Source organism: Leuciscus leuciscus (genome assembly GCF_965113295.1).
Source record: "Leuciscus leuciscus genome assembly, chromosome: 4".
Lineage (NCBI taxonomy): Eukaryota > Metazoa > Chordata > Actinopteri > Cypriniformes > Leuciscidae > Leuciscus > Leuciscus leuciscus.
The window spans coordinates 32594797-32614870 of record NC_138728.1 but is presented as its reverse complement, the minus strand read 5'-3'; the positions used below and the strand labels follow the sequence as shown (position 1 = coordinate 32614870).

Sequence of the window (20074 nt, the reverse complement as noted above, 5' to 3'; positions counted from 1 at the left end):
GTGTGTGACTGTTCAGTTCTGTTAGATCAGTGTGTTCAGTAATGTGCTTTTTTTGGTCCTTTGTTATGTATATTTGGATTATGTTGTGTTGTAAATAAATCCAAACAATCAAAAAGCCATTCTTTTAATCTCCTCAACAAGAAAATGTTACAAGTAACAGAAATAAGCACAAATGTCAGGGCATGCCAGAACACCTCCAGGGCCCAGAAAACACCTCAGACCCCAAAGGGTTAAGGGGATTTCAGTGGGAGATATTTGTGCGGAGCTTCCCCTCATACATTTAGCAGATTTTACCATCTGGATATCAGTGCGCCTTCTATGGCTCTTTGGAGAATTGAAAGGTTATCTTTCTTTCTTGCCGGGTCTGTTCGGCGGCTTCAGAAAGCATGCAGTTCGGGAGTTGGCTATATTTATTCCCATAATGAGATACAGAGCGATTGATTAAAAGAGAACGTTAGGTTACTCATGTAACCCCGGGTTCTCTGAGAACAGAGTGGGGTATCTCACTAAGCTTCTCTACTTGCATAACACGGGGAAGAGCGTGCTTCAAAGTCACCGTGAACCGGAAGTTGCAAACGACTTTTCTCCAGTGTTGTGACATGTTTCCAAGTGAAACGGAATATTGAATAGAATATGGAATATTGAATCATGTTGTGATTTGTATGGTACAGTGTGTACAAATAACAAGGTCACATGAGACACAGCCATCTTCTAACCGTATACTTACTGGGAACTATATTCTCAGAAGATGAAGCACTGCTACTTGGGCGGAGTGATTTACTCCAATGATTTACAGAGATGAAAAGGGTACGTATGGACTTATCTAACTCTGGGGGATATGGTGAATAAGCTTAAGTCTCAATAAGTCGGCGTGTTCTTTTAAAATGCCGTTTTGTGGATCACAGCTGTATGGGGAGGGGGTGGGCTCCTTGTCATGAGCTGTGATTGGTCCGTGCCCCCTCAAGTAAAGTAATGCATTAACAAGCAATGAGATGATGTTGGTGTATGGTTAATAATGAGTAAAGTATGATGTGGCCTTCAAAATAAAGTAATGACACAATAATGCACTTACAAATCATTAACTAAAATATGAATAAACATACACTCAGGTAACATACACATCCTTATTCCTTTACACCACCGGTACAAAAACCAAAGATGCAAATTATTTGTAGTTCTTTTATTTTTATTTATACAATTAAACATATGGACTCAAATAAAGCCCAAACATATCTGTTAAGACACAAGGCATTTTTAAATGTAAAATAGGGCACGTCCATAAGCTAATGCTAGTAGAAGCATACATTTAAACAACATAAAATACAGTTAATCATGAAAAATCCCAATACAACATACATACAAACATGTCTTTAATTATTAATTCGGTTTATCAAAGCAGTCAACATTAATTAGATTAAAATGCCAGCATTACCGTAGCAACACAACTACTGCACCGATTGAGAGTCACTAATGAGTGTCCCACCAGAAACAAACTCTACATACTGTAGTCCTGGAGAGAAAAGTAGTTATGAAATAAAATAGTTAATAAAAATCAGAAAATGGTTGAAATCCTTATGACTCCAGTCGTAGTTAAGGATAGCTCCTCATTGGTTCATATCTTCACTAATCACACGTTAATGTTGAAGTTACCAGTAACATCTGATTATGTAAAGAATAAATTCTTGTTTTGTTTTTTTCAGCTTTATGAATTACATAATTTTTCACTTAATTATATTTACACAACTTGTAAATTTAAGTAATTAAATATATATTTCTATATATGTATGTATATTAAGACTTTTAAAGCACATGTTCAGAAATTGTCCGTTTTATCAAGGTTAATGTGTTCCTCTACTGGACGTTTTTTGTTTCTTGTATCAGCATCAGGACCTGACACTTCCAAAAACAGCTCTTCACCAGGAGGTGGTGCAGGATTAGTCTCTGTAAACCAGAAAAGACTCAGTTATTTATAGACAGACAAGCAGACAGACAGACATATATACAGTATATAGATAGATAGATAGATAGATAGATTTATTGTACCTTCAGGTTCAAGGATCTGACATTTATGGGGACTTTCTCCTGGGCTAATGAAGCCATTGCAGGACACTATTTTAGCATAGCTCCAGACAGATTCCTTAGGAATACGTGGTAAACTGGGATCTGATCGATTTACATAGAAAAAGCCAAATCTTTCTTCAAAACCCGCCGCCCATTCCACATTGTCCATTAGTGACCAGGCAGTGTAGCCACGGATGTCCACACCATCCAGCAAGCACGCTGAAAACAAACAATAATATTAATAATGCATGGAAACGCATCACAGAAATCTTTTGTTTAATGCTGTCCTTTTCGATCTGATTACCTTTCAGGGCCTGATTGATATAGGTATTATAGTAGTGGATACGGGGGACATCATTCAGATCTATTGGCCCTCTTTCTGATACACCATTCTCTGTTATGTAAACAGCAGGGTTTCCATACTCATCTTTAATGAACTTCAGAATTTTTCGGAATCCCGCAGGATTTACTTTCAACCAGAAGGATCCAGATTCCAGCCATGTACGATCTGATACAACTCCTACACCCCTGGAATAGATGGCAACATAATTTAACATTTTTTTGCAGTATGTAACTATATTATTGCCAAACTCTTTACAAAAAGTTGTGTCAATTCTTTATCTGCATACATACATTGTATGCATATCTGCTCACTTATAATATATAATATCTGCTCATAATATATATCTGCAATATATATTATATATATATTATATAGGAAATCTCAACTGCGTTATAATATCTTTACAAAATGTAAACTATATTATTGCACAGCGATAATCTTCTAAATGTGTCTAAGACATAAAGATATTTTATTCATGAACACTACAATTTTCTGTAAAGCTGCTTTGAAACAATGTGTACTGTAAAAAGTGCTATACAAATAAATCTGACTTGACATAATAAACATTGATGTAGGTTTTAAACAAATTGGACCTGACACAGAATGACTTTGCCGAATAAAACTAAAAGGCTACCTGTCTGCATCATAGTCCTCGTAGTCTTTGTAGTCCAAGTAATGGGTTAAGACAGAAGTGTAGTGGTTGAATCCAAAATAATCATAAGTACCATTAATCCTCGCTACTTCAGCAGGGGTAAATTCTGGAAGCCTGATAGATGTGAAATGCAAATGTGAAAACTTTTTAATACAAAGCTTTAAATTCCTCACAAAGAAGATAACATATGAATTACCTTGATTGAGGTCGGCCAGCCGCTAAACTTCTCTCTCGAATTCTGTCTTTCATGATATCACTGTAATCTCCATTGAACACAGGATGAGCAAACCAACCCAGCATGAACTGTTTCAAGAAGAGGAGTGGCTTATTGTGGATTTATGCACATGGTTACACACTGTTCGTATGGATGAATCACAAATCTGTACCTGAAGATAACGCACGGCAGCATCCACGTCTTCCTGTTTGTATGGGTTTCTTGGTTCAGCCCAGTCAGAGTTTAGAGTGATGCTGATAAGGCCACCATATTTTGCACGATACTTGTCATTATACAGATGCCAGGCCTCAGCATGAGCCTTGATGAGGTTGTGTGCCGCAACATATGGTGCAGTGGCCGGTCTGGAATTTATACCTGGACACAGATAGACCATCATCAAAAACCTTATTTTGCATTATTAGCTGTGAACACAGAAATTGGTGGGCTTAATTACATTTAAAAAAAAATAAATAATAATTTTAATGGCGAATGATACCTGGTGCCATAGTTCCATGGCCATATCCTGCCAAAGCAACATTGAGGGGTTCATTTAAAGTGATCCAGAACTTTACTCTGTCCCCCAGACTGTTAAACACAACATCAGCATAGTCTCTGAACCTATCGACAATAGTTTCATTCTCCCAGCCACCAACATCCTGGAGTGCTTGTGGGAGATCCCAGTGGTACAAGGTCACCTGCCAGATCAAAATGATTAATAGACTGTCAAAATTTTGTAAAATTATTTAGGCTACCAGTACCAGAGTGCATTTCTAGCATGCAAATTATTTAAAAAATAGTCTACCTGTGGCTGGATATTAGCTGCCAAAAGTGCATCCACAAGCCTATTATAGTAGTTGAGTCCAGCTTCATTAATTTTCCTGTTTGTTCCATCTGGCATAATTCTGGGCCATGCAACAGACATCCGGTAGTGGCCGACCCTCAGTTTTTTTACATTATCGACATCATCAGCGATCCTGTTGTAGCTGTCACAGGCAATGTCACCATTGTCGTCATTAGCTATTCTTGAGGGAGTGTGTGTATATTTGTCCCAAATACTGAGACCTTTTCCATCTGTTCTCCAGGCTCCCTCTATCTGTGGTGTTAAAGCATAACATGAAACATATATAATTTTAAGCAAATATATGATTTAAAAATATATTTAAAATATGATTAAAAATTGAATTTGTTAAAATGGATTGTACCTGATATGCAGCTGTTGCTGTGCTCCACATAAATCCCTCTGGAAAATGTCCATATAACATTTCTTCCTCCACTGTCAGTGGAAAGCCATTATTTCTTATTATATCATAAAGGAGGTGAGCTGAGCGCTTTGGAGTTCTTGGCCGATTTGAAAGTAAAAAGTTCACATGGTGAAGTCCATAGCTAACATAGTAGCCATTTAGCCACTCAAAGGAGTCCATCAGAGAGCTAGCAATATAACCCTTAATACGTACTCCATCCAGGTTGTGTGCTAAAAAAGACAATACATGTAAATGTGTCAAATGCACAATTTAACACCATTACAAACATTAAGCTATTTTCTCTAATACATTTTGTACAATTTGTGTATTCATGAGCAAATAATTTCATGCAAAATTTGGAACCATGTCCAAAAAAGAGCTTTTCGTAATCAAACAAATACGTGTGTATGCACTGTCATGAATGAGAACTATAGTTAACATACCTTTAAGAGCCTCATCAACGTAGGTCTTAAGAAAGAATATTCGATCAGTGTCATCAACCGTCATGGCAGGGACTGTAGCTACACCATTTTCTGTTATATAAATCTCAGGGTCTCCATACTCTTCCTTTAACCAGTTAAGAAGTCTCCTGAGTCCCCAAGAAACAGCCTTCTGGTCATTAACGGCAGTATTTTCAGAGCCATCTGGAAAGTCCTTCTCAACGTCCTGGTCAGTCTGATAAGACTCAACATCAAGTATGCTGGTCACATGGCGCACGACTTTGGTTGTGTATGTGTTAATGCAGAATACATCAGCTGTTCCTTGGATAAAGGCTTTGTCTTCGTCAGTAAAAGAAGGCAGGCGGGATTCTGTCAAGCCTTGAAGTTCACTTTTGTTGCCAACCTGCCACTTCATGGCGTCAGGGTAGTCACCATTTTTAAATATGGGATGTGCAAACCAGCCTAGTTGGAACTGAAGGGCTCGATCAGCTGCCACCACCTCTCGAGGGATGTTGACGTCCAGGGGTTCTGCCCATTCAGCGTTTAGACTAATGGATACCAGACCTCCTTGCGATGCCCTGTATTTCTCATCATAGGTGTGATAAGCTTGTGCATGAGCTTTCAGGAGGTTGTGTGCAACCCTGTATGGAGCATCTCCAGGTTGGTTTACGTTAGGTGGAATCAGACCTAGTCCATATCCGGACCATGCAATTGTCTGGGGTTCATTAAATGTGATCCAAAACTTCACCCTGTCTCCAAATGTTGCATAACAGAAGTCACAATATTCATTGAATATGTTAATTAATTCGGGGTTGTCCCAACCGTTGATGTTCTGTAAAGCCTGTGGCAGGTCCCAATGGTAGAGAGTCACCATGGGTGTGATATTGTTTGCCAAGAGACCATCAATGAGCCTGTTGTAGTAGTCCACACCCTTCTGATTAAGAGAAGATTTTTTCCCACTGGGAAAAATTCGAGACCACGACAAGGAGAATCTATAAGTCTTCAATTTTAGGGCTCTCAACATGTATAGATCCTCATCTATTTTATTGTAGCTGTCACATGCAACATCACCATTGTCATTGTTTGGGATCATACCAGGTTTTTGAGTGAAAGTATCCCAAACACTTGGTCCTTTTCCATCTGCATTCCAGCCACCTTCAACCTGATATGCTGAAGAAGAGACACCCCACTGGAATCCCTCTGGAAATGTTCCATAGTGATAAAGCTGTCTCTCAAACTTGGTTTGAGGGGAGAACTTTTCCCAAACAACCTTGGATTTTGAAGGAACTTCAGATGGTGGCAGACTAGGAAGTTTTGTGCTCTCAATTTTATTTCCATAGATTTGCATCTTGGAGCTTGCTGGAGTCTCAGCAAATCCATTATGCTCAATCACCTTTGAATAGTAATATGCTGATGCTTTGGGGATTCTTGGCCTGTCAGGATCTTCAAAGTTCACATAGTGCAATCCAAATCGTTGACTGTAGCCTTGAGGACCCTCAAAACCATCCATCAGAGACTGGACTGTAAACCTCTGGATGACAACACCATCCAAATGCACAGCTGTAGTAGAAAGAAGTAGTTAGTAGATAGTGATATTGTATTACTATATAAAGTCTGGATGTTAAGGTTTGGCAAGGGTTTTGTTACATTGGTAGAAGATTGTTTTATGGTCAGTCAGTGTCAAATCAGATGTTGTTGGTGACCTAAAACTAAGGTCTGTAAAATTATTGCAGAATCTAACATTTTCATATATTTTCAGCTCCCTGAAGGATTAATTATTCCCAAGCCAATAAACACCATGTTTATTATATTATATTTCAATAATTATGATTTTTGGATAGACAAACCTGATTCCTTCAAGTTTACACCGTTAAAAGTCTTCTCAGGGTGCAAATATTTGTAGATGTGGGTGACATTGGAGCCTTAATTACATCCATGAAAAGACAAGGACATGTTTTAAGCTTAATAGTTCAAATGTGATGTGTAAGTCCCTGTTATGATCAAAAGAACAGTACAATATTTTATCATTTATCAGTATTGATTAACTAGGAGAATCTTGAAAGTGGCTTAAAAGTAGGTCTACACAAGCAATGTTTCCATGCAAAAAGACATTTGTCCCAGGCTATCTTGATAAGAAAATGTGGCCAATAAACTTTTTGAGATATCAGAGACCCTATACACGGCTTCCCTATAAGGCATTTTTTGGCCTCAAAATAATATATACTTAAAATATTTAAAAAAATTGAATCTCCAAGAAATACCTTACAGATCTTAGATTTAGGTCACCAACTCTCTGATTTCACACAAACTGTTATCACTAAAAAGATTAATATAATCATAGTTTTAAACACTGACCAGTTCCCTTAAAATACTTACCTTTCATTGCTTCATTAATGTAAGCTTTGAGATAGTCGACACGCTGAATGTCATTGAGCAGATCACCATAGTACTCAGTTGGCATTCCGTTTCCTGTGATATAGATGGGCACCTTTGTGATGGATGTGTACTCTAAATAAATGTAGTTCAATAACCGCCGAAGCCCCCATGGAACAGACTGGATCTGGTCAGAAGCTGTGGAGGGCCATGTGGGGTCCGCATAAGCCTCGAAGTCCCCAACATTATTGGGTCCAGCGTCACATCTACCCAAGCTCTCACTAATCAGTCGGGAAGTGTAGTGATGAAGTCCGAAGAAATCAGCTGTGCCTCGGATTCTTTGTTTCTCTGCCTCAGTGAAGACGGGGAGTCTTGCCAGCTCTTTACCACACTCACCTTTCTTTTTCTCTATTTGTTTCTTCAGCACGGCTGGATAGTCACCATCTACAAATATGGGGTGAGCAAACCAGCCCAGCTTGAAGTTCAAATAACGCTCAGCTGCTGCAACATCCTGATCACTTACGGGATTCCTTGGCTCTGCCCAATCGGAGTTAAGAGCAATGCCCACTTTTCCATTGTACAGTTTCCTGTAATTATCATTATAAATATGCCAGGCTTCAGCATGAGATTTCAGAACATTGTGCGTCACCTGTGAAAACAAGCAAAGCATTGCCAATATATACTTTATAAAATCATAAAATAGATGGTACTTTTTCTGATTGACAAACACACCTTGTAAGAGGCTATTATTGGGTCTTTCATACTTGGGGGATGTTCCCCTGTTCCATACCCCAAGTTGCTCACTACCCAGGGGCTGCCGAAAGTGATCCATGTTTTGACTCTGTCTCCATAACGAGAGAAGCAAAAGTCCGAAAATTCTTTGAAAGCTTCCACAATAGAGTCATTAACCCAGCCTCCTGAGTCCTGTAGAGCTTGGGGAAGGTCCCAATGATGCAGGGTAACAGTAGGTTCGATGCCGGATTGTAGAAGTGTGTTAATCATCTTGTCATAATAAGCAACCCCCTCTTCAACCAAACTTTCTCTGTGTCCAGTGGGGAAAATGCGAGCCCAGGAAATTGAGAACTGATAATTAGGTGCCATCATTCCCCTAAGCAGATACGCATCATAGTCCACCTTATGATAACTATCACAGGCCAAATCAGTGGTCTGTTTGTCAAAGACATGGCCCTCATGGCTAAAACGATCCCAAATGGTCTCACCCTTCCCGTGTTCAGCCCATCCACCCTCCACTTTGAAACTCTCACTGGAGACGGACCATTCAAAATCAACTGGGAACGAGCCACTCAGAAACTCATCACGCTCAGCTTCGCTTTGACTTCTGAATTTCTCCCAGACCTTCTGGTATGAGATTGCAGAAGCTGATTTCTGATGGACAGGATTCCTGAACTTCTGTTGCTTTGCATTACAGGAGCTCAAAAAAACAGTCAACAAACCTAAAGAAAGAAATCCCTCTAGGACCTTCATCTTGTCAGTTGCAAGTGGGGAAGAGTGGGAAAAGCTCTTTATAACCACCACGGCTGTTATGTCAGTAATACAATCAGTTATCAAGAGTGTCAGTTATACAATCAGTTATAGAGTTATACAAGAGTGTCACTTATACAATCATCTCAGTTATACAATTGTGGAGTTTAACTTTTAACTTTAATCCAACTAGTGATACAGTTTATGGCAGTCATTAAGGGTGTGTTCACACATGTAGTTCGGTGTGCTTGTTTCGATTGGTCTGGACCAAAAAAAATCAATAAACGTGTTGTCTTGGTCCTCTTAGTGGTCACACTGTTGTTTTAACATAGAACCTAAAGACACCGAACCTAAAGGCATAGTGATATGTTCACAACCTGATTGGTCGGCTTTTATTACGTATATTTCGTGTCGGAACTTACCAAACATCAAAAGCAATGCTGTGTGCTGGGATAAATGTGCTCATTGTGTGTGCATAGCCTGCATATGATGGTATTTTGAACAGCTGAGAACTCGTGAAAAGCTTATAAAATGTGTAAAAAAGTCAAAACAGCGGCAGGAATCCCTCCGTCACAAACATCTGATCTGCTGTGATCTTATCAAAAGATCTCCTGTGAAGAGACGCGATTCTGATACCTGTACCGAACTGTGATGGGTAACTATGACGAGGAAAAAACAGGAGTGCTTGAGCATTCTGTCCTTTTTAGGGTCGCATCTTGTGGCATCATGTCCTGTTTTTGGTTCGTTTACATATCTTTGATCTGTGTTGTGTTCATATTTCATTCAAACTGCACCAGAGTTCGTTTGGAAGAGGACAGACCCATCTTTTCAGCGGTCTCGGCCACCTTGTAGGGTGGCACCGGGGTTCAGATGGCAGCGTTCATGATTATTCAAATGAACCGCACTAACAGAGCAATCGCACCAGGGTCGTGTTTTTTTTTTAAATAATGGGTTCACAACAAACATTTTAAACAAGTCTCAAAACCCTTTTTTTTTTTGTCCTCACTTAAACATCCACTTCATTAATCACAGAAAACCATCCTTTCCATTTGTGCAAAACTTGTTTTCAAATTTCTTGTGAAGTAATTGTGACATCCATAAGTTATGCCTATCAAACACACAAAGGAGATCACAGAAGATACAAATATATTCAGTGCGTGAAAAGATATTCAATCTTATCCAACAAACCTTATCTTGCAAAATCGATATTCAAGTACCTATTTCTAGAGTGACATAAAGATGTTCACAGGTGGCTAGTGGATGGATTAATGGGACGCAATGTGGCAGATTCTACCGTGAAGCTCTCAGTTGCTTAAGCTGATTTATCAATTTAACAAGAAATGGATACATTCAACAATACTGGTTGATCAATAAAGCTTTTTCGATGGCTGATACAGATACCAAAATCTAAAGAGACTTTATGAAATCATTTATTGATTTTCTATCTGAATTAGTACTGGCTGCAGATAAAATCTTTATTATTTGCTGAGCCATGAAGATAATGAAAACGATGCATTGATGTTGGCATTTATAGACATTTTAAAGTATTGGGAGTTAAACAACACGTGTCAGAACACACTCATTATGGTAATCATACTTTAGATTTAATGTGGACACATGGAAAATATATAATACAATTATATAATGCATTGCATGCATAATAATAAAAAGTATATTAGTAGTACATTTCTCTCCAAAAATGATTCTCAGATAATGGATAAGGTTTGTATGAAATGAGGTAGTGGCATTACATCACCACCTAGTGTACAACACACAGTAGCAACCAGGTTCATTACAATTATTTAACACATACAAACATTAAAATTATTAGAAATTGTGTTAAATTCGATAACAAAATCTTTGACTATTTCAATAATATTTTTGTTGTTGCACTGTGAAAATATATTACTATGTATAACCATCATAAAAAAATTTTTGGTAAAGTGTTAAAATAAAACATAAATGAGAGGGACAGAGATGTGCTATTTAAAAATACAGATTGTGTTATTTTGAAACCTAAATAAAACATTCCACAAGCATCCACAAGATCAGTGATATAGCATTTCATACTTCTTTCGATTAGTTACTTTGGAACTCACAACCTGCCTTGTCTTGTCAACCTGTGCTTTATTTTTAGCCTGACACTAATTTGTGAGAACTAGCAAAAGTCACACATCTTAATGTTAGTTGATTACCTTCCTTGGTCTGTATACAAGATTAAAGAATGAGGACAATGGCTACAGTAGAATTTCATGCTAAAAGATTCACTTTAGCAAGATTCATGATTCACACAGATGCATCCAGTTGCTGGGATCTGTAGGTCCATATGAAATAGTTTAAATTTTTCTGTATTCCTTTTTTGAATTGGTATTTTTCTCGACTCCAGCTTAATGTTTAAATTAAATGCCAATAATCAAAAAACATGTGTAATTATTGAAAACTTCTGTGTTGTATGTTTTAATTTTTTATTTAAAAATGTCTGATTTAATACAAATTAAGGTGGTAATCAAATTAATACATATAACACTTGATTCTACGATTCCATCTGCATTTTCTACATCGCCAAATCATAGGGCCCTATGATTTATTAGTAAATTCTATGATAAATGTGATAAATGTCTAACAAGCATTAACAAGATACTTATTTCCAATGTGTAAAGATGTTGAGCTCTAATAAATATAAAAGTACAATATTGAACAAACTAATATAAACATCATATATAAATATGTACAGTTTAAGTTAAGTTGGTTATCAAAAATACAAGGCAATGATTAATAGAGCAATCATTTTCAGATAGCCTAGGTGTTTTCAAGCTGCATACATTCATAACATTATGTGCAAATTGATTGTACATATCTGAAAAATAATGCACATGGTGGTAATTTAAATTGTATCAAACTAACTTTTTTTCCAAACATGAACAGTTATAAAGCATCTAACTTTTAAGCGAAAGTTCAGCAAATTAGCATTGCATAAGCGCGTTTAAGTGCGTCATTGATTTTATGCATTACTTATTTATTTATTACAGGTCATTCACATGTTAAGGTTTCCTTGATAAAGTCTCCAGTTACTGACATAACCTTGGTTGAGGGAACAAAATGTTGTGTTATCAATGATGCTATTGTGGCAGCACGGACAGAGGGACTTGGAGGTGATCAGCTAGCGACTATGCCACCCTGGAATCTTGCCAGGGACAATACAATGGAATTTCTGATTAAAGGCAACACAGGTTCGTTCACAGTAAAGTGGCAGGAGACGTGGATACAAAAAATATATACATTTTATTAAAGATAAATACTTTATATAAAATAAACACAATCAACAACAATTAATATAGACACAACAATGTCACTATTCAACAAGACACACACAGAGCGACCTGAGAAGTCAGCGAAAAAGGAGCTGAGGCAGAGCAGGGGATAAAGGGCACATAAGGCCTCCACGGCAAGTCACCTTTCCCGTACACACACTCACACACAAGTACACACGCCACTCATGACACAGCACTCGTGAGAAAGACCACCAACAGCAATCCGCCCCTGCTTTACGCACTCAGCTCCTGTAACGACAGAATGAAGTTACACTCAGAATTGTCACAGTTGAAACACTCAGAATTGTCACTTCACGGAGACAACAAATGGAATCGAGGGGTTCACACTTTTCAATTTAAACCTTACAAATTCTAAATCAAAATACAAAGACAACTAATACAAAAGAAAAAGATATAAACCACAAACACACACGCGCACACACACACACACGTAATACACAAACACGAAAGACAACGATGTCAGTCCAATTGTTAACAGCAAAGCAACAGCCCCTTCGGACAGTAGTTCCACGCAGTCCAACCGCAAGAAAGCTAATTGGCCATGCAGACGCCACCAATCCGTACTTGATGCACCTTATGGGTGCGATCCCTGGGAACCAAACCAGTCAGGCAGATAAACGCATACATGCAGACTGAGTGCTCGTCCAGTCGATCGGGAGGACAGCGTGTGCCAGCGGAAACTAAGCACTTCCGTATTGAAGTGTAAACACTCATACTGGCCGTACTTCTCACTCAAACCTTTGACAGAGGAGGGACAACCTCAATCAACTGCCAGCCACAGGAAGCTCGCACGCCACTCTGGATGGCGACCGAATGACGAGCCGGGAAGGGACGGTGACGCGTGACACCATAGCCAGCCCGTTTATATATGCTGCTACAGCCCACTGATAGGACGAAACTCAACGAGTGGACTAACCAACCACATGCAGCCAGGAAGAATTTCATTGGACCTGCCACACTATTCTCCTAGAATAGTGAAGCCTTATCGTTTTTTAACTTTAAAAGTTGTAGCCTTTAATGGCGTTTTTTTATTTTTATTATTAACTGAAATTTCAGTAACAATACTGAAATTAACACTGATACCTGCTTACCTTTTGTTTTTGATTTGGTTAAATATAAACATTCTTCATGGTATCGTTTGCAGGGAAAAGAAGCTTTTATCCCATTGGATGATCATTGGATGTTTTCACTTAAGTTTTGTAGAGTTCTGTTCCCAATGTTGATCTGGTTACCGTGAAAACCGTGTGATGCGCTGCTGCTTCAGTCATCATATGGTAGAAATTGTCCAAATAAAAATGGATTCAACAAGCTGACAGAAGTCGATTCATTCATCAGAAACCGGAGACATCCCAATTCCGAGGCTGAATCCTTCGAAGGCCACATTCCCGGGCAATGAAGGTAGAACAGGGGTCCATTTTGGGACCGTTGCTTTTCTCTCTGTATATGCTTCCTCTAAGCTCTATTTTTCTGAAGTATGGTATTGCATACCATTGTTATGCAGACGATCTCCAGTTTTATCTTCCTGTGAGCTTAGATAAAACCTGCTCGTTAGACAGAGTACAGGAATGTTACAGCGACCTTAAACTTTGGCTTTCTAGCAACTTTCTCCAATTAAATGAGAGTAAAACTGAGGTTTTGATTGTAGGTTCTCCCATCTCACCTACTTTTCCTGATCATTTAGGTTCTTTGTCCATAAAGATTGAAGATCATGTAAAGAGTTTAGGGGTAATTATGGACTCATCACTAAATTTTAAGAAACAGATTGGTGCCGTTGTTAAAGGTAGCTTTTTTTAACCTGAGATCAATTGCTAAAGTAAGGCATTTTCTATCCAGTGGGGATTTGGAAATCGTGGTTCACTCTTTTATCTCATCAAAGATTGATTATTGTAATTCTCTATATATTGGTCTCCCCCAGACTATGCTAGTCCGCTTACAGTTAGTGCAAAATGCAGCAGCAAGGCTTTTAATGGGGGTGAGAAAGAGAGACCATATTACCCCTGTACTGCAATCCTTACATTGGCTTCCTGTTAAATTCAGGATTGATGTTAAAGTTCTCTTGTTTGTTTACAAGGCCCTATCAGGCCTTACCCCCAAGTACATCAGTGATCTTATTATTCCCTACTCTCCTTCTAGAGTTCTCAGGTCCTCTGAGAAAAACCAACGGCTTTTAAAGGTCCCTCGTTGTCATTTAAAATGAAAAGGAGATCGTGCTTTTTCTGTGGTAGGTCCCAAACTCTGGAATAGTCTCCCATTCCACGTGAGGTCAGCTCCATCAATTGCCACTTTTAAGTCTTATTTAAATTATTTTGATTTTTTTTGCTTTCGAATAAGTTATGTTTGCTTTGTTATAGGATTTTAATGTTTTCGCTTCTGTAAAGCACTTTGGGGCAACGTCTGTTGTTTAAAAATGTGCTATATAAATAAAGTTGCTTGCTTGCTAGAACAGACGGATCTTTCGTGGCCTGAGCCAGTGAGGACTGGATTTCTTTTTGGATAAATTGGCAAGAATTTTTTTTTTTTTTTTATTAAAAGTTATGATAAACTTCTTCTCAATTACTGTTATAAATTTCAATGATTTAACAGTCTTCTTAAATATCTGTCCAGTGAGCAGTTATGCATTCGTGTATCCAGCTAATCATACCTTTTGTCTGAGTGGCCCACTAGTACAGCTGAAGCGGTAAAATTCCTTGGCCTCGCATGGTGAGCAGAGCAGCTTACTCTTCCCGCTGTGCAGCATCCTTATGCCGAGTTCACATTGCATGATTTTCAAAGTAGTCAGGTCACTGTTCTTTTCACAATGCAAGACTATCTGGGGTAACATTCAGTCACTTCTGTGTGCACACTGCACAATGCATCGGCGACAGGGGGTTTCACACTGCATGACTTTACAAAAGAAAGAATCGCCGACAACTTCTGTCTGGTTCGCAAACTACGTTTCACAACCAAACACACGCGAGAAGTGACAAGGAAATAACGCAAGATTATTGAAAAAATGATAATTTTTCATAAAAAATGTCATTACCTTTGCATCCATCCCTCTTACTTTTCACAAAGGTATCGGATTTAACAAGAAAATCTCTAACACTTTTTGCTCTGTAGTGTGAAAAAAAGAGGAGGGTCAGCAAAAAGACTTGCACACACACGATAGCTAGCTGGAAACAATAACTAAATCAGCATTCTATCATCTCAAAAATATTGCAAAAAATTAGATGCTTTGTTTCCAGACAAGACTTAGAGAAACTTGTGCATGCTTTCATCACCAGCAGGGTGGATTATTGTAATGGACTCCTGACTGGCCTTCCCAAAAAGACCATAAGACAGTTGCAGCTCATACAGAACGCTGCTGCCAGGATTCTGTGCTAGTGTTGTTTTTGGCGGCCTGTTTTAATTTTAGTTTTAGTCTAGTCTTTGTGTCAAGCTGTCATTTTAGTTTTTATTAGTTTTAGTCACGTTCATACTCTTTTTAGTCTAGTCAAGACTAAAAGTCTGAGCATTTTAGTGTTATTTTAGTCAGAATTATCCATGGCTATTTTCGTCTAGTTTTAGTCGATGAAAACTGATGGCATTTAGGAGTTTTAGTCAATGAAAATTGTATTTTAGTCTCTTTTTAGTAATGCAATTCTATTTAACCCAGTCAATATAGTGTACCACTATGGAAAAATAGCGAACAGAAAAGTAACACTCGTCTCATTCGTGGAGGTTGAAAAACAAGTTCTTTGTGACATGCAAGATTTATTGTATTCAAATTTAAATTCAAAAGAAATGGCATGAGAGTCGGCTGTTTTTGTCAATTTTAATATAAGTACATGGCTAAATATTTTACCACTTGCTTATACATCTATATAGAAGTAGTGCATTGAATAATACCTTGTTTAAATTGTGCTTAAAAGTGAATTACGTCTATTAAAGAGAATCGCAATGCTGACAAAACTTTTTTTTAAATAAAAGTTGCGGATAACTTCTGGATAAAAAAAAAAAAAAAGTGAGTATGTGTTTGTGGTACAGGGCGTGGATCAGTTACGCACTGCAAACGCAGCATATGTGAAAGCACTATAGCGCGTACTGCTCCTGCACCGCACACGGAGTATGTGTGAAACGGACTTCAGACTTAACTTTGTTTGTTGTCGTTTATGCTAACTCACTGCATCTTCTAAATAATGCCACGAGTGGGGCTTGAGGAAATGACATCGCCTGCGTCTGCCGATGCGACCTGACACAGCCCCTGAAGTGAGACACGAGAAACAGAAATACTGCAAAATAATAATAACGCGACTAAACGATACGAAATAACGTCATAACATTTCGTCTCGTCTCGTTTTGGTCAACGAAAATGAAGAGACATTTTAGCATAGTTTTTATTTTGTAAACCACATTCAGTCTCGTTTTTATTCGTCAACAATATTGCATTATACATTTAATTATAGTTATCGTCACATGACCAGCATTTACGTTGCGTCTCGTCTCGTTTTCGTCACGTGATAAAGGTTCGTTGATGACGATATAGTCATAATTTTCGTTGACGAAAGCAACACTATTCTGAGCAGAACCAGAAAATATGAACACCAGTCCTCAGGTCTTTACACTAATTTATGTGCGAAGTTGTGGTCACTACTTAGACATCTTCGTCCTATGACTTAATTTTTATAACTAATTTAATTTCTATGACAAACCTATCACAACACATTGTTTCCCCGGATTTTCAGCGCCGCTGCAAAACCTTCACATGATCAGTAATATCACGGCATTCACTTACACACCTAAAAACACTGAAACATGGCGACCGGCGGCGCTGCCAATGCGATGGCTCTGAATCCACATGTTGACAAGAAAGGAGGAAAGAGCCACAAATGGAAATTTTTTATTAGGCTAATGTCACGTTGCCATATCGGGGCCATTCACATGCAAATATTTCAAATGTGGACGCGCGGCAAGCGCGCTCATAATAGAAGCGACGTGGCGCGCTCGTTTTCTCAGGCATAGCAACAACAGACGCCACGGGAGAGCGGGAGAGCGAGCAAGCGCTTGTGGAAAGGAGAAAGCGGTACGAACTGTGAAATTGGTACCGAGAACCGTGAATTTTCACTGGTATTGACAATACCATTAATTTTTCAGATGAGTCTACTAAATTGGTTTGTGAAGAAGAGAAAGGTGGATGGGGACCATCGAGGAGCTGAGGTTAGCAGGCACGTGCGGAGGGGATTTGTCACTTTGTGGGGCTTCAGTGTCTCATGATCCTTCAGAAATCATTCTAATATGATGATACAGTATGTGATGCTCTTTTTTTAAAAAATATTCTTTGATTAATAAAAAATTTAAAAGAACATCATGTAATAATATTTCACAATATTAGGCTACCGTTTTTTCTGTATTTTTGATTAAATAAATGCAGGCTTGATGAGCATAAGACTTCTTTCAAAAACATAAAATAGTAACCAAACTGGTTACATGATAATGTATCTAAGTGCTAAAGTGTGTTACAGAAAAAAAGATCAGTAGTGCAGGTGAGGGAGGAAAGAGATCTCGAGGGAGAGACTCCAAGAGAGCAAGAGAGAGAGGCTGCATTGGTATGACATGAGCGAGATGACCGAGGAAAGGTGAGAGGACAGGACCAAGGAGAGACTACAAGAGAGCAGGAGAGAGTAGCTGTAGTGGTAGGACATGAGCGAGAGGAGGTGCGAGGAAATGACCGAGGAGAGGTGGATGGACAGGACCAAGGAGAACGACCAGGGACAACAACAACTACAGGACGACACAGGCGGTCTGGATGGGACCCTAACTGGGTTGATATCTCCAGATTCAAGCCTTGGTTGTACCACGTACAAAGCCATGGTGATTATTCAACATAACCTTAATTTATCCACCATATTTGTACTTTTGAGAGAAAATATAATAAATCGTTTGTTGCCTGTAGGAATGTTCTGTCGCTTGTGTCGGCAGCACAAGAAGGCACCCAAAAGAGGTGTGGGAAAGAGGCCGTTTATCGAAATTGGGTGCCAGCTTTATCGAGTTGACTACCTGGACAAGCACCTCAACACTCAACACCACCAGGAGAGTGTAAAATCTCACTCCTCTCTGATACAAGGTAAGATCCTGTGTAAATGGCCTGTTGGCATATTAAAGCTAGTTAACAATAATATATTTACATTCATTTTTAAACATTTATGCACAGGTTTTGTCAATATACATTTTGTTTGGTTGTATAGTTTAGTGGTGCTTAATAGTTTAAAATTGATTGTAAATGATGATGCAGACTTCCCACAGGAACAAACTCAGTACTGGTTGCCTTTGAACCCGTGGTGGTGCTGCTTGAGCATGAGGCTGTAATAGGGGGATTTAAGTGCCTCTATCACACCATCAAACGAGAGCAGGCACATCACACCAATTATCCTGCTTTGTTGGATCTTGCAGAGTGTTTGAGGTGTGATTATTTCAAAAAGCTCAAGGTAAAACATAAATTTTTTGGCACTATATTCAACATTTAACATAAACATTATTTTTAATATCTATTAATATTTGATTTTAACTTTTCAGATTGGGAAAACAACTAACTATACATCACACAAAATTATAGACGAGATGTTAGACATCATAAACAGAGTGGTGGAGGAACCAATCCTCAACGATATCAATCAATCTGTAGCAATCGGATTGGAAGTTGACGAAACCACTGACATTTCTGTGATCTACACGTGAGGCAAGTTTGAGTAAGAAATTATTTTTTGCAAATATTATGAAACGTATTGAACGTATAAAACGTAATGCGTAAAATATTATAAAAATATTATGTTTACATCAAGATTTCCTGTCTTCATCAGATACACAGATGTAGAAGGGCAGGTCTTCAGTCAATTTCTTGACATGATTAGTGTCCCTGATGGCACAGCAAAAACCATAGTGGCAGCCATCAAAGGTATCCTTTTTAAAAAAGGAATTCCCACCACAAAATTGTATGGGTTGGGAACAGATGGAGCTGCTGTCATGACTGGTATGCACACATGTTCAAAGGCTGTTTCAGTGTGAGTTAACAGATATTGTGGTGTATAACTAATGGTGTCTCCAAACAGGGAGAGTGAATGGTGTAGCCAAGCAACTTGGGGATCTTCCCCTGGCTGGTGTCTGTTGCCTGTGCTGCCCATCGGCTTGCCCTGTCATGCAAGGATGCGTCAACATCGGTACCCTACATGGGAACATTTAGGGACCACCTGCAGAAGCTCCACCTGTATTTCCGCAACAGCGCCAATAGGACTGCTGCTCTGAAGATGGCAGGGCAGACCTTGGGTATCGATGATTTGAAAGTCAAGGCAAGTTTTGCTGAAAGTAAAACAATACTTGCATCACCAATTGCATCTGCTAAATTAAATTGTAACACAACTTATGACTTGCACCTTCTGGGCCTGCTCATGTTTTTTTATCTTTTTACTCATTAAATATTTTTTAGGAGGTGAAGGACACACGCTGGCTGTCGCAAAATGCAGCTATTAAAAACCTCCAGCGCAACCTCTGTGCAGTCCTGGCAGCCTTGGCTGAAGAGTCAGAGGTCAACAGGTGCCCATCAGCCAAGGGGCTGTATTCCTTTCTGGCAACATACAGGTTTGTGGCAGCAGTCTACCTGCAATCAGATGTGCTGCCACACCTAAGCTGCCTGTCCAAATTGTCCCAGAAGGAAAAAGTAAATTTTCTGGCACTGAAATACCAGGTAAGAATTTATTTTAATAGGATATTTCAGACGCTCTCTGCAGCATTTACTACATTTAATCCCTGTCTTTTTATTAGGTTCCTGTGACAGTGGCTGCTCTGAGGAAGATTAAAGATGATGGAGACAATCAACCTCCTGGGTCATTCCTGTCCCAGCTAAATCAAGACCTGGATGATCCAGCAAGACTGTCCGCCTTCAGCATTGTCCACGAGGAGGAGAGGGACCGGAGAGGGAGAGGAC

At 38.8% G+C, this 20074-nt stretch overlaps 1 protein-coding gene across 1 annotated transcript; it reads right to left on the bottom strand.

The window, feature by feature from the left end:
* Positions 1–1790: 1790 nt before the first annotated feature.
* Positions 1791–8809, bottom strand: LOC309497253 (lactase/phlorizin hydrolase-like; the record flags this gene model as incomplete). Its single annotated transcript, XM_082167483.1, has 12 exons — positions 1791–1941; positions 2044–2280; positions 2366–2589; positions 3039–3170; positions 3253–3359; positions 3443–3645; positions 3767–3965; positions 4073–4363; positions 4473–4741; positions 4955–6511; positions 7328–7973; positions 8057–8809. The coding sequence occupies 12 exons, from the start codon at positions 8807–8809 to the stop codon at positions 1814–1816; spliced, it is 4746 nt and encodes a 1581-aa protein (XP_082023609.1). The 3' UTR covers positions 1791–1813.
* Positions 8810–20074: the final 11265 nt, after the last annotated feature.